Source organism: Callorhinus ursinus, unplaced genomic scaffold (assembly GCF_003265705.2).
Source record: "Callorhinus ursinus isolate GAN/ISIS: 27379988/994484 unplaced genomic scaffold, GSC_fseal_2.0 scaffold5, whole genome shotgun sequence".
In the NCBI taxonomy this organism is placed as follows: Eukaryota; Metazoa; Chordata; class Mammalia; order Carnivora; family Otariidae; genus Callorhinus; species Callorhinus ursinus.
The window spans coordinates 66,957,081-66,971,860 of record NW_027397067.1 but is presented as its reverse complement, the minus strand read 5'-3'; the positions used below and the strand labels follow the sequence as shown (position 1 = coordinate 66,971,860).

Below are 14,780 nucleotides of genomic sequence, written 5' to 3'. Positions count from 1 at the left end.
TGGTCTGCCAGCAACAGCTTGCCAACCCCTTGATCTAGCACATTTCTTTCCTCGTGGCATTGTCTCGGAGAAGCACTTGGCTGGTGGCCCCACAGAAGTCTTTTGAATTTGTCTGATTGCTGTGTGCTGGTGTTTAGCTTTTCCTCTAATTTCCTGTATTTCCTGTAAAGTTGAAGTTAAATTTGAAGTTCTATCTGAAGGCTAAGCAAATCCGAAGCAATTTTAAACGCCCTGTTTACTGTCCATTTGTATCCCTAGATCATAGGTGACAGTGATAGGACGTGTTTCACTGAGCCCAGTGAGGCATCAGTTTGGAGATGTGGTTTTGTTTTGGTTGCAAGCAGTTTTCCACTCTTGTTTTGAGAAATCTCATTAATACCAGAAGTAGTTTTTAACAGTAAAGCAGTTAACTGCTTTTAAAGCCAGCCAGTTAAAAAAAATGGAAAAGAAACATCACTGATCCTTACAAGATGATGACGTGCCACTAAATGTATGACTCCCTCCATTTCCCCCATCAGAAGTAGTCATTTCCTACCTTTTTCCTCTCATGCTCTCATCCCATCTGTCTTAGTTTTTCAAGCTCTTTCAAGCTAGAAATTGATTCTCCTATACTATTTACTTTTTTTGAGTTTGTTGACAACACATCCTTGTGATAGGAACTTTTTTTTAAGATTTTATTTGGAACACTACATCAAAAACTAGTGATGTATGATGATGAACACAACATAATAAAATAAAATTTAAAAAATATAAAAAAATTTTATTTGAGCGAGCCCTCTTGAGTTGGCAGAGGGGCAGAGGGGGAGAGAGAGGGAAAGAGAGAATCTTAAGCCGACTTTGCACTGAGCACAGAACCTGACAGGCTCAGTCTCACCACCCTGAGATCATGACCTGAGCCAAAACCAAGAGTCAGATGCTTACCTGACTGAGCCACCCAGGTGCCCCTGTGATAGGAACTTTTTAATTGAAAAGATAGTATCCCTTATACTAAATTAGGACATTCTGAACAATTTAAATGAGTAGGATTTTGAGTGGCTTTATTTTTGTAGTTGCATCATGAGTTAGGTATAAAAAGATGGACTCACTTTGGCTACTGAATAATGAATTGAGAGAGTTAACCACTGAAGGTGGTATGGCAGGGTAGCTAATGTTGACTAAAATTCCATGTGTTACTGGCATGTTACAGAACGTATACTGTGCTCAGTAATAATAGTAAGTAGATTTTATAAGGCTTTTAATTTGCAAAGTGCTTTCACATTCATTTTCCAGTTTGAGCCACATTTCATCCGGAAAGGAGAAATGTTGTGCCCTATTAGTGGGGAAACAGGCCCAGAAGGCCCAGTGATTTGCCCAACATCATTGTTTATTCGTCATAATGCCAGGAATTCTGACTCCTGAACCCATTCTTTTTCCATAACTGCAGTTCCTCCATTTCATTGGATTTCTTGGAACCTGCTCACAAATTTACACTTTTTGGTGATCGTGTTCAACTTTTCTTTGACCCCCTCCATATGCTGACCTCTTGATTATCTTAACCACCCTGCAGGTGTTTGCTGGTGGGTAGGTAGATGGGGAGTGGGAGGCCCAGAGGCCAGCCAGTATAGGGGAGGAGAAACGTAAGTGACTCAGCATCCAGAAAAAGAACGTATTTGCCTCTATAGAGGAGGAAAAGATTCCTCCTACCCTGTTAGGTTCTGTGGCTGGTGGAAGAATTAAACTGACATAAGACATTAACAGGAGAAAAGCATGGACATTTTTTTGTGTATCTGGGAGTCTTCAGAAGGAAAATGAAGCCCCAAAGAAGCCATTAGGCCCAAAAGCATAAATGGCAATGTGATAAAAGGGCTTAAACTCTCTTGAGTTTGACCATGACGAGGAAATGTATGGGGAAACTAATGGGAGATGATGAGGGTTATTTGGGTCTGTTTGTACACATTCATTTTGACTTTGACTCCCAGGCTGGTGATAACAGTATTACAGTGATAACCCATATTCTTCTGTTCTTGATATAGGGAGGGGGTCTCTCTCATGGGAATTTTATGACCTCCTTTTCATTACAAAGTGGGGAGACCAGAGAGCCTTGCCTACATCTGCTCTTTTCTCCAGTGCATTCAGCTCAAAATAACTGAGATGCCAAAGTGGCATATTTTGGGGTGGTATGTTCTGACCCCCTTTACCAGACCTGACTAACGGAAAGCATTCCATTCAAGGTAGAAAACAGCTCTAATAACTGGCTAAGGAATACACTTCAAGCAAACCATTTGTCAGAAAGAAAATGGCCAAGGGCTGTAAGTCAGGAGAGATTTCTTGCAGCAGAGGGAAGAAATTGGTGGCTGAGCCAGGGTAGGATATCCTAAAGCCCAAGGCTCACCTGGGTCCAAAGCTGAATACAGGTTTTTGAACTACACTGTGACTTAGGGCCTGAAGGACTGACCCACATCTAGAAGTGGGTTCTAAGAGGTAGTGTATCACCTTGAATTGGCTTCAACCATATCTGCCTCAGCATAAAGTGCTGAAGAACGATTCAGCATCCAGTCCAGTGAGGGTTGAGACAAGGACATGGGAAGGCTTCAGAAACTGAGCCCCCAAGTTAATCTTCAATTTGTCTTTTTAAAATTATTATTTTTTAAAGATTTTATTTTATTTGTTTTAGAGAGTGAGTGCAAGCCGGGGCTGGGCAGCAGGGAGGGAGAGGGACAGGGACAAGCAGACTCCGTAATGAGTGTGGAGCCTGATGCGGGCCTGATCTCAGGCCCCTGAGACCACGACCTGAACCAAAATCAAAAGTTGGACACCTGGGGTACCTGGGTGGCTCAGTCGGTTAAGCGTCAGCCTTCAGCTCAGGTCATGCTCTCGGGGTCCTAAGATTGAGGCCCAAGTCGGGCTCCCTGCTCAGCGAGAGTCTGCTTCTCCCTCTCCCTCTGCCCCTCCTCCCACTCATGCACGTTCGCTTGCTCTCTCTCTTAAATATATGAATCAAATCTTAAAAGAAGTTGGATGCTTAACTGACTGAGCCACCCAGGCACCCCTCCGTTGCTTTTAAAGTAACAAAGTTTACTTGCTAAATTTGCTTTTGTTTCTTTTGTTTTTCACTGTTTTCTAGTAAAAAGATGGCTTTGGAAAAATACTAATCTCTTTGCTGCACAAAGGGGAAATGAGTAGAAGACATACAGACCAAGTCTGTGCTCCTAACCATCGTCCATGGTGGGTGATTGTAGATGGAGCTCTGTGAAGGATTCTTCGAGGCAGAAAAGCCTCTCCTCTCTTCCCTGGGCTCCCTTTCTCAGTCTGCTCCCTGCCCTATCTAGTTTCCTTTCCTTGACTGAAAAAAAAATGCTGAATTCTTATGATTTGGGCCATTCCATTGAACGCCTATATTGTATTTACTGTGGTCAGTGTTTGTGTGTTAATAATCCTTTAAAGGGTACCGGTGTGAATTCATCTTCTGCCCTCTATTGACATATATACTGTTGCTGAAATATCTTTCAACTTTTCTGCATTGTGCCCTTCTTTTGCTTTTTCCAAATGTCTGGACTACTCTCTCCACCATCCCTTATTAGATCATCCAAACTCCCATCCATCACCTCAAGTCTGTCTTCATGTGGAAGCAGCACAGCTTACTGAGGGCCAGAAATCAGGGTGAAAACATTACCAAGAGGAAGCTGAAAGTAAGCAGAAGTAATGTAAGGGTCTGTAGGAAGGCACGTGCCCCCAACCGTCATGAACTTGGAGCATGAACTCCTGGTGCTAAACGCTAAAGAGTGTGTATTTTAAATAAGGAAGGTATTATTTTTTAAAAAGATTTTATTTGAGAGCGAGCGAGCAAGAGCACAAGTCGGGGGAGAGGCGGAGGGAGCAGGAGAAGCAGACTCCCTGCTGAGCAGGAAGCCCAATGTGGGGCTCTATCCCAGGACCCCGGGATCTCGACCAGAGCCGATGGCAGACGCCCAACTGGCTGAGCCTCCCAGGTGCCCCATAAGGAAGGTATTATTATTGCCTGGGGCCAGTACGGTCTGACTTCACATCCTGTTATTCTCCTTGTACTCTGCAGCAGGACTTATCAAGAAATGGCCCTTGATGTTGGGGGTCAGATAATCCCTTCTTGTGGGAAGTTATCCTGTTCGTTATAAAGTATTTAGCAGCATCCATGGCCTCAAGCCTGGATGCCAGTAACTCTCTCCTCAGTTGTGCCAACTAGAAATGAACATGGACATTGCTAAATGCTGTCCAAGGAGGGAGGTTAGGAGGAGAGAGGGGCTGCAGAATTGCTCTCCATTGAGGACCACTGCTCTGTAGGCACAATGAATTTCTTCTCGTCTTCTAGATAGAGTTGGTGCCCGCACGCATCCATAGTTGTAGAACGCCCTTTCCGTTTGTCATCTTGTAAGCTTTAGCTTTGTTCAAGATCCAGCTCTGCTGGGAGGCTTTTCTTGTCACGTTTGCCAAAACTGTTAATGCCCCTTCTTTGTGCTCCCAAGCACATAATAATTATAGACTTAGCATGTATAGAGCTCCTACTACGGGGCAACCATTATGTTAGGTTTTAGGAATATAGCAATAAAGAAAAACATTCTTGCCTTGTGTTGCTTAGTCTAACATATCACCAAGTATATTTGTAGTTCCCATAGAGACCATGAATTCCTGGAGGGCAGGGACCAAGTGTTGGGTCTTATTCCCTTCTGTATCCCCTAACTCCTTACATAGTAAGGACACAAGCTTGGTCTTCAGAGTATTTGGTGAATAAAGAAATTCATTCTGCTCTCTGCATCTCTCCTTACATTACCCCAATTCAGGTTCTCCTCATTGTAAATATGAGCTCTTGCCTGTTTCCAAATGAAATCTGTGGACTCCATTTGCCCCCCCTTCAAATCCTACCTTCTGCAAAGACGCCAGAATGAGATGTCCAGAAGACAAAACCTCAACACCTCTGCTTAAAAGCCATCTGTGCTTCTGGTTGCATCTGGTGTTTCAAAGACCAATGTCTGTAACATAGCTGAGTCTGGACTTTTCTGGCCACTCCCTTCCCTACATTTCTCTCCAGCAGCCGAACAGCCTATAGATCGCCACAGTCACTGCTATTCCACACCCCAGACGCACTGCTCCCGCTTCCTCTGTCTGCAATTTCCCCTCGTCCTCTGGGTAACTCTAACTTACCCTTTAAGATTCAGTTCAGGGATCCATTCTTTCTGGAAACTTCTGGGCCATCTACCAGACTAGGTTGGGTGTTTCTCATCTGTGTCCCACAGTGCCAGTGTCTACTTAGAATTATTTCTTAACTGTTAATGGGTCTGCCTTTCCAATTCTGCGGTGAGTTTCTTGCAAGCTAGAATTCTGTCTTACTCCTCTTTGTGTCCCAGGTGTCTAGCTCAGTAACTGACAAGTGGTAGGCACTTAGATTTTGTTTGAATGAAAAATTTCATAACAGGAACTTTTATTTAACATAGAAATTTAAAATAGCTCTTAATACTTATTTTTGCTTTCCACAGATATTGGTATCAACTTGACAGATCCTATGTTCAGAGGAATTTATAGGGGAGTTCAGAAGCATCAAGGTAAATGTTTCTTTTATTAAGATAAATAGTTTCTCTATGAAGACAAGTTTTCTGCCTCAAGGAGATCATGAGAAGCATAATCACTTTACAATTGAAATATTAAAAGGATTTATTATGCATCTTGGATGCATATAGTTTAAAACTGTAGGGCGCCTGGGTGGCTCAGTTGGTTAAGCGACTGCCTTCGGCTCAGGTCATGATCCTGGAGTCATGGGATCGAGTCCCGCATCGGGCTCCCTGCTCAGCGGGGAGTCTGCTTCTCCCTCTGACCCTCTTCCCTCTCGTGCTCTCTTTCATTCTCTCTCTCTCAAACAAATAAATAAAATCTTAAAAAAATAAAACTGTAAACCAAGTGAAATGTACATAAGCTACATGGGTAAATCCCAGCCATGAGCATTTATAAAGCACCTGTAATAACAGTGTTACCAAAGCCTCCTTATCTGAGGAAGTTTATAATTTCGAATATAGAAATGTGTAAAAGCCATACGCATAAAAGCCAAACAATGGTTGATGTTTAATTAGTCTTTTAAGGAATTGAACATGACGGCACATAATTTAAAAATCACATGCAGTTGAACATCACTGTAATACCTAGTCTTTTGGAAATGTTTTCAGCAGAGTGACAAAGTGGTAATGTGGTTAAGGAGTGGGTGCCCTGCTCTCCAGCTTCCCTGTCTTGCCTTACCCCCTTTCTTCCAAGTCCTGCTAGAGCCCAGATCCCTGCGGTGTAGGTGGGAATACACAGTAGTTTCTCAAAGATTGATGGAAAGCTTAGCCAAAAGCAAAATGGCTTCTATTTATCATATCAAGATCATTCGTGTATTTTGTCATCTGAGTTGAGGAAGCAGGAAATGATGGTGACAACACGTTTTTGAAAGAATTTCTCCAATAAACTGGCTTATGAATATTGCCTTAGAAAATTACTGTCCTTGTTATGTAAATGCAAACAGGAAAATTTTGGTTTGTGGTCTGGGTGAAGAGGAATTACACATTTCTTTCAACAATTAAGTCAGAGCCAGTTTCACTTGTGCTTCTAGGTGATACTAAGTGAAAGCTTCTCTAAATATTGGGAATGTCAGATGCCACTTGAAAGAAGAAAGTTAAATGTTAGCTTTCATAAGCCTTACCTCAAAACTTACCTTTTCTTCTGCATTTAGAAGTTTCGATAATGTTTTTATGTTTTATAAGATGTTAGGTACTACAGATGATTGAATAAATTGTATTCTGATTTTCTTGCCGTTGTAGCACTTCATAGATTTCGTGCTTTGTGACTCTTAACGTGTGTGTTTGTGAAATAAGTTTTATTATCATCAGTATCAGTAGCACTCTGGTTTACAATATTTAGCAAAACTAGTTGGCTTAGTAGAAGTTCACTAAATTGATAGTTTTTGTCTAAAATTTTATAGCTACTCTAGAAATAATTGAATTCTAACTAAATTTCCTGTGATAATTAAATATGAAATTAATAAGTGGGTTTTTATGATAGAATTGTTGGATTTTGCTGTCCATTTACCTCAGGCCTCTTAAAGCTTAGCTTTCTATTGATCTCCCCAGAAAAGCCTGTTACTTAACAAGAAACTTTGGGGAAAAAGCAAAAAACTGTCAGAGAAAATAAAAATTATCCTTCCCCAGTGGGAATGGGAATTATAGAAATACAGCATTGACTGCAATTTACAAAGAGATGTTTTATCATGTTTTGGGAGGCGTTAGATATATTTTGAAAAGCCCTAGTAAAAATAACAATTTTAATGATTGTTTCATTTTTATTTAAAAAAATACAGTACCAACAAGTTTCAAACTTAAGGCAAGTAATTTAAATTGTAGTGAGCAAGTTCACCTTTCGTTGGAACCCCCTGATTTTTGTCACTTTTCTCCCTTTTGGTCAACAGAATAAAATATAATTAAATGGATAACTAGTCATCTAGTTTGCCTCATGTGGGTTTCTTTTTTTTTCCCCCTCGGGTTATTGCTGGTTATTATAAGTACTCATCAAACTATTGATTTGGTAAATATAATTGTTTCTATGTATTTTTCTTGCAAGAAGGGATAAGTGAAATTTTTTTTAACAAGTTTTCTTAATGGATTTGCTTTTTACAGATGACTTACAAGATGTAATAGAGAGAGCTGTCCAGATTGGTGTTAAAAAGGTAAATTTTTGTTTTTTTAAAAATTAAATTTTGGTTAAGATACTGTAGAATAGAAGAGAAAGAGCTAATGCCACACTTGGCATTTTGGGATATGTACTGTCAACAAGTAATATTAGCATGTAAATGAAGTAAAATACCAAACTTAAGTGAAACAGACCTCATGCTTGGATAGTTCTTTATGTGAGCAGAAATGTGGTAAATGGCAAAGTCTCTTTGAAAAAAAAATTTTCCTATCTGAATTACCAGGCAACTCTTAATAATTAATTTTATAACATAACTTAGTATTTGTTAGAATTCAGTGGTCTTTTGTTGGAACTCAGTGGTCATCAGAAAGACTTGTATCTGTGTATTGATATACCTTTTCAAATAACTGAGAAGACACTTTTAAGTTTTATAGTACTAATTTGATTATCAGGAAAATTCTGCTTTTTAGAGTTCTAAGCAAATGAATATTAGCTCTGTGTCGAGTTCTTTGAATAGATACTTCTTTTTAACTAGGATTTTTAAAAAAAAATATCAAGGTAACCCACATATGCACACATAAGGTTAAGTTCCCCAGTGTGTGTCTGGAGACTTGGTAGCTGCGGCTTCTGGTTTAATTACCTCCGTTGTAAGAGAGGACCCTGCTGGCTCCTGAGATCTGCAGTCCCAGCTCTACACGGTAGAGTCACTGCTCACAAGTAATAAGAAAGGATAAAAGTTACAGCATTCCCTTCTCATTATGCTTGGTAAATCACTTTATAAAATGCTTTTCTGCAGACTCTGAAATACAAAGCTCCTAAATTTTCATGTGTCAGCCGTGAGTAGTTTTAACATTTGGAAACGTACACACACCGATGTAAGAATGTCAGAAATGGAATTTACTCAGTCTTGGTTCCTAGTTGGAATCTAACTTAGTGTCTTGCAGTTAAGTTGTAGTGATGAAAAGCACAGTTATGGCCTCACACCGTTGGGTTCCAGCCCCAGCTTCATTCTTCAAAGCTTCGTAACATGGGTGCTTCTCTCTCTAGGCTTCAGTTTTCGCATCTGTAATTCGAGAATGATAATAATGCCTACTTGAGGGAGTTGTAAGAGTTAAATAAGCTGGAGTGCAAAGCACTTGGTATTGTACCTGCGTAAACACCCTTTATTCTCTCAGGTTTATGGTGGAAGCCACCATCATCCTAATATCATCATTGTGACCTGGGAGAGGAAATTACGTTCTCTAGTCTTGTCCTTGCTTTTTCATCTATTTGGGAAAGTTATAGATAAAATAAAAGATAGACTTGAATAGAAACTATTTTACAGAATAGAAATACTAGATCTGGGCACCTGGTCTTGTTTTAAAGAATTAGGTAGTGTTAGTCAACAGTCAAGTTCTCCCAATATTTTTAAGATATACCCTGTGTTTTACAAGCAGTTGAGCATTTAATAATGGCTGTGCGTTCCCTGAATTAGATACTCAGTGCCTATTGTATTAGAAGTTTAGGTTGCTATATGAAAACATCTGTTCATTTGCACTTCCTCCGGTGTTTTGTATGTTTTCTCTTTAGGCGCGTACCTAGAAGGAATTCTTCATTTTAGCTCAGTGAGGCGCTTGAAGTGAGATGCTTAAAAAAATCTACATCAGTGTGCTTAGTAAGTCCCTTCTTTAGAAGGACACACACTTCGGCAGCACTGCCTCAGTAGCCAGCACCCACACACCACTCTTTGTGACATTTTCCTTTTGATACAGTCGTTCTGCCGGTGGACCCTGAGGGTGCCTCTTTAGAAATGTGCTTTTTGCCAGGAGCCATGCGTTTCCTTACGAAGAATTCAATATGCCTTAATCCGGTGATGGTCAAACTTTTGGTCTCAAAACCCATTCATGTTCTTCAATATTCCTGAAGACCCCAAAGAGTTTTTCTTTATGTGGGTTTTATTTGCTGATGTTGGAAATTAGAACTAAGAATGTAAAATATCTATTAACAGTAAACCATTATATAACATTAAGTAGCATATTTTTATGAAAAATAAGTATTTTCCAAACCAAAAAAATGTGATGTAAGTGGAATTGTTGGATCTCTCTCTCTTTTTTTTAAACATCTCTTGAATGTCTGGCTCTTGATAGAAGACTGCTAAACTTGGATGTCTGTTTTTGCTGTCAGTCTGTTGTGATATTACACATCATGTAGCCTCTGGAATATCTCATTGCACACTTGGGGCCGGGTGAGAGTGAAAAAGGCAAATAGCATCTTAGAATTATTATGAAAATAGTTTTGACCTCACATTCTCCCGGGGGTTCCGGGACCACACTGGAGAACTGTTGAATTAATAAACACTACTGAATCTCCAATTTAGATTAAAAGAATTTTTATTTTTTCAAGATTTTTAATTTATTTGACAGAGAGAAACACAGCGAGAGAGGGAACACAAGCAGGGGGAGTGGGAGAGGGAGAAGCAGGTTTCCTGTGGAGCAGGGAACTCGATTATCCCAGGAACCTGGGATCATGACCTGAGCCGAAGGCAGCCTCTTCACCGACTGAGCCACCCAGGTGCCCCAGATTAAAAGAATTCTAAATTCTTTAGTTATTCGGTCTTTCATAATGTGATCTCTGTCCTTAAGGAGCTCTTGATCTAACTGGAAAAACAGACATGTGAATACATTTTAATGGGAAGGCGTGACAAATTCTGTGTTGTATGTATGCTTGTATGGAGAGGGGTGGTCAGGGACCACTCTAAATAGGCGATGACCTTCCAGCCGAATTTTAAAGGAAGGGTAAGTGTGGGGCGCCTGGGTGGCTCAGTCATTGGGCATCTGCCTTCGGCTCAGGTCATGATCCCGGGGTCCTGGGATCAAGCCCCGCATCGGGCTCCCTGCTCGGCGGTAGGCCTGCTTCTCCCTCTCCCACTCTCCCTGCTTGTGTTCCTGCTCTCGCTCTCTCTGTGTCAAATAAACAAATAAGATCTTAAAAAAAATAAAATGAAGGGTAAGTGTGTGACAGTCAAAGAGAGAAAAGCATTCTGGAAAACAACAGGAAGGCATGTTTGGGAAACTGTTGTTGATGCTCTGTTCAAGTAGGCTTATTTTATTTCTTTCTATTTCAGTTTATGATTACAGGTGGAAATCTGCAGGACAGTAAAGAGGCACTGCATTTGGCACAAACAAATGGTATCCTCATATTACTTTTATCCCCCCCAAATATGAGTTATTTTGAAGAAATCTTTCTAAAAACTGCCTCAGATACAATACAATGGATTGTGACTGTAGAAGTAACAGAAAAAGACTGATTGCAATGGGACATGATTAAAATGCAAGAATTCTAAGTGCCCACTAGCGTAACAGATGTGATTAAACCCTCTCTCTCACTGTACTTAACCATTATTTTAAGATTCCAGTTAATGAGAATTAAGTTCACTGGGTATACAGTTTAGCCTCACATATTTCTGATGCAAGATTTTTGTATGTTGTAATGTGCTTAAGATGTGAGTTGCTTTTTATTTGCATTTTTTAAACTGTTAAGGGTCATTTATTAAATATTTATCATGTAGACCGTTGTTGTAAGGCCCCAGGAATGCAAGTAATAAATAAATAATCTCTCGGCTCACTTTATGTTCATACATTTTGCATTTTATTTAAAATCTATGAAGTTTTGGAATTGGTTCCTAAGGAAATCCTACTTACAAAAAACCTCCTTTATCTGGCATTCATTTTACCTAACTTATTTTGGTTTTGTGTTTTGGCATGCATGCTGCTTTTGCTAGACATTGAAGATTAGGCATTCCATGTTATTTTTCAAAATACTGATTTACTTAAGTTATTTTTTATGGAAATCTTTTTAAAATGCATACTTCTTTTCAGGATCCACTGACATTTTTTCTTAGTGATTAAAAGTAGTCACCTTCCCAGATGCCTTTGGGGGTATAAGAATATAGTCTTCTATACTTTTAATTCCCAAAGAGATATGCTTTTAAAAGTTCTTGAAGCTCCCCTTGTCAGCCGTCTTCACTCCTCCTCCCGTACCTGTGTCCTCACTGCTTTAAAACCTCTGCCTCCTTTATATGTAAACACCTGCAGGAGAGGCTGAGGAAGGCTCCCCACCTCTCCCGTGGGTTCAGGTGCAGGCCACTCAGAAGCCCTTTTTGACTTCTTATTCGTGTTCCATACAATTACAGCTATCAAGGTGTGGTCTCCAAATAAGTGAGCTTTATTTTTTATTAAAAAAACCAATCCCAGGGCGTCTGGGTCAGTCAGTTAAGCTTCTGTCTTGGGCTCAGGGCATGATCCCAGGCGTCCTGGGATTGAGCCCAGAGTGCTCCCTGCTCAGTGGAGAGCCTGCTTCTCCCTCTCCCTCTGCCCCTCCCCCACCTTGTGCTCTCTTTCTTTCTCTCAAATAAGTAAATAAAATCTTAAAAAAAAAAAAATCCCCCTTCCATCTCTTTAAGTCACCCTTTTTAAGCGGAAGAAATACATTCTTATATTAAATATGTGAAACAAGACAGTGATGTGAATAGTGAATATAACAGATATAATTAGGTTATGATATTTCATTCTCCAAGAAATTGTTTCATTTTCTATTCTACAAGACTGAATACCAAGCTTTGGAAAGTTGAATTAATTCTTTTTACTAATATGTTATGGCAGTTTTCATATTCATGTCCTGCTTTGTTAAGGTATTCCAAAAACTATCATATGATTGACCTTAATCAATTCTTGTGGTTCAAATAGTTTATGGCTATTGTTAAAAATTAACCAGTTGAACTTACTCTTATCATTTTTGCATATTAAATGTAATATGAAAAATATTTTGAAAATAATCCTAAGACATTATTTTGTGCTAGATATGTTTTTCAGTACAGTTGGATGTCATCCTACAAGATGTGATGAATTTGAAAAGAATGATCCTGATCTTTACTTAAGGGAGTTGTTAAATCTTGCTGAAAACAATAAGGGGAAAGTTGTAGCAATAGGGGAGTGTGGACTGGGTAAGTGCCAACCTAGCCCTGTTAGAGTGACTTTGAAAGTGATTTGTTCTGCACAAGGTAATGAGTTGTTACTGGTTCTTTTTTTATCTTTTAAAGATTTTGACCGACTACAGTTCTGTCCCAAAGATACTCAGCTCAAGTAAGGAAATTTTTTTATTTTTGTAATTATCATACAATCTTACGAGTGATTTTTTTAAAATAGCTTTTATCTGTTCAGAATGTAGTTGGATTAAGCATCAAGATTTTTTGTTTTTCCCTTTGTATATCAAAAGTTAAGTGAAATGGAAGGGATAGAAGCATATAGTTTCTAATTGATTAACCATCTAACTTAATTTTAATGGTAGAAATAAGGGATGAGTTTTACGTGATGGAGAATTTCGTTGTTCTTTGCCTCATGAATGTATTCATGCATGAACCATTCCAATGAAATGATTTAAATTCAGTTGGGGCATGATTTAAGAGCCAAGGGTATTAAAAAGAGATATAGGATCAATCACCAAAGTAGGAAAAACCTCCTCTTGCTGGGCACTGGATATAGTCAACTTAGAATGTGAGGGTCTTTTCACAGGACCCATATGGAGAGTGGTGGCGTCTCAGAAAATTCCAAAGTTCCCAACCCTTGTAGACTTCCTACAACCCACTGCCTATACCTTTTAGTTGGAGCTCCCGTCAGCATATCGGTGGGTAGTGTGATAGGCCAAAAAGAAAAATTAGGTCATAGACTTAATTTAAGACATGAGCATTTTGTTGCATTTCAAAAACAATGTATTAATAATCCAGGTAATAAAACAGTAGAATAAATCCTCTCAGAGCTGTTTAGTGATGTATGATGCTGTGGTTTTCAGGGACATTCACATGATTACCAGCAGGATTACTAAATCCTTAACCTCTCTTGAATATCATTTATAGGGCGCTCATCTGAAAAGTTCACATATTCACATTTAAATAGAAGAATAGTTTGTGTTTCTTAGGTAAAGCCCACAGATCATAATTCCTCCACTTTAGAGTCTGTTTTTGGCCAAGATGAGTGTCGTGAAGCAAACAGACGGTGTGGGGTGTGACAATGAAGGGCAGTGGCAGAGTCCCTCAGGATTCCCTGCTCATAAGACTTTGATCCAGATGCATTCAAACTGATTCTAAAATGCAACCTAAATACCCTAAACTCGATTTCTTTTGTATTTAATGAAAACATCGATAGTTCTGTTTTACTGCTCTGAGAATATTTCCAGCATCACCTTAAGATCAGAACTTAAAACAGTATGTGTAGCAGGGTATAGTTTATGCTTGAACACAGATACCAATTGCCCAGGCATTAATCCGTACTAGAGAGTTTAAACTCCATTCAGTGAATGATTACGAAGTGCCTCCTCAGTGTAATACAAAGAATAGGCTTGGTTCTGATGCCTTTATAGACAAGAGAGGACATAAATAATTAAAATGGTTTGGAAAATGCTAACAAAAAGGTGTATGACAGCAGGGGGAAGGACTTTCTGGGGGAGTTAGGGAAGGCTTTGCTAATAAGGTGAGGGGATGTGAGCTAGGTCTCTTCCAGAATAAAGCCAAGGACAAACTTTAAAGTATGGTATAAATTTTGAAAAGACGGGCAGTTCAATTTGAGATTTTTTAAAATTATAAAACATCAAATGATTTAGTAAAAAAAAAAAAAACACCAGTAGGAATCCCATTTAGATTGATGTTAAGGAAACAACCTCCCCCGCCCCACTTGTGCTGATGCTCCCTCCCTTTCCCCTAGCATATGCTCCCAGCGTGCAGCTCCCTCCCTGCACACGAGGTGCTCTGTACTTGTTTCAGCATTTTGCACATTGTCCTGGAATATGTTTATGTCACCCCTTCCCGTCCCACAGCAGACTAGTGTCTGAGTTCTCTGGAGTCACATACCCAGCCTCACTCATGTTGTGGTGCCCATAGCACCATGTGCAGTACTCCCAGCACACGGCGGGTACTCCGTAAATGTTCACTGAGTTTTTAATAAGGGGAAAGGGGTCTTTTTGATTCCTGGAGAGCAGCATGGATTAAAAAGCCTATACTTCAGCTTTCACTGTTGGATCTTTTCTTGGAAGAATTTAAATTTGGGGGCTGTTCTTTTATACCATCTGAGACAATTAACCAGTGTATG

The 14,780-nt window shown here is 39.6% G+C and overlaps 1 protein-coding gene across 9 annotated transcripts in view; it reads left to right on the top strand.

Annotated features, from left to right (window-relative positions):
• Positions 1 to 14,780, top strand: part of TATDN1 (TatD DNase domain containing 1) — a 42,375-nt gene that overhangs the window by 4,404 nt on the left and 23,191 nt on the right. For 3 of the 9 annotated variants that reach the window (XM_025871085.2, XM_073893194.1, XM_073893197.1), the window contains exons 2-6: positions 5,487 to 5,552; positions 7,650 to 7,699; positions 10,766 to 10,829; positions 12,500 to 12,643; positions 12,740 to 12,782. In XM_025871085.2, the coding sequence (XP_025726870.2) occupies positions 5,487 to 5,552; positions 7,650 to 7,699; positions 10,766 to 10,829; positions 12,500 to 12,643; positions 12,740 to 12,782 (367 nt within the window). Of the gene's footprint in view, positions 1 to 3,103; positions 3,205 to 5,486; positions 5,553 to 7,649; positions 7,700 to 10,765; positions 10,830 to 12,499; positions 12,644 to 12,739; positions 12,783 to 14,780 lie in introns of those variants that run through there. The other 6 variants (XM_073893196.1, XM_025871088.2, XM_073893193.1 and 3 more) reach the window with 5 other exon arrangements.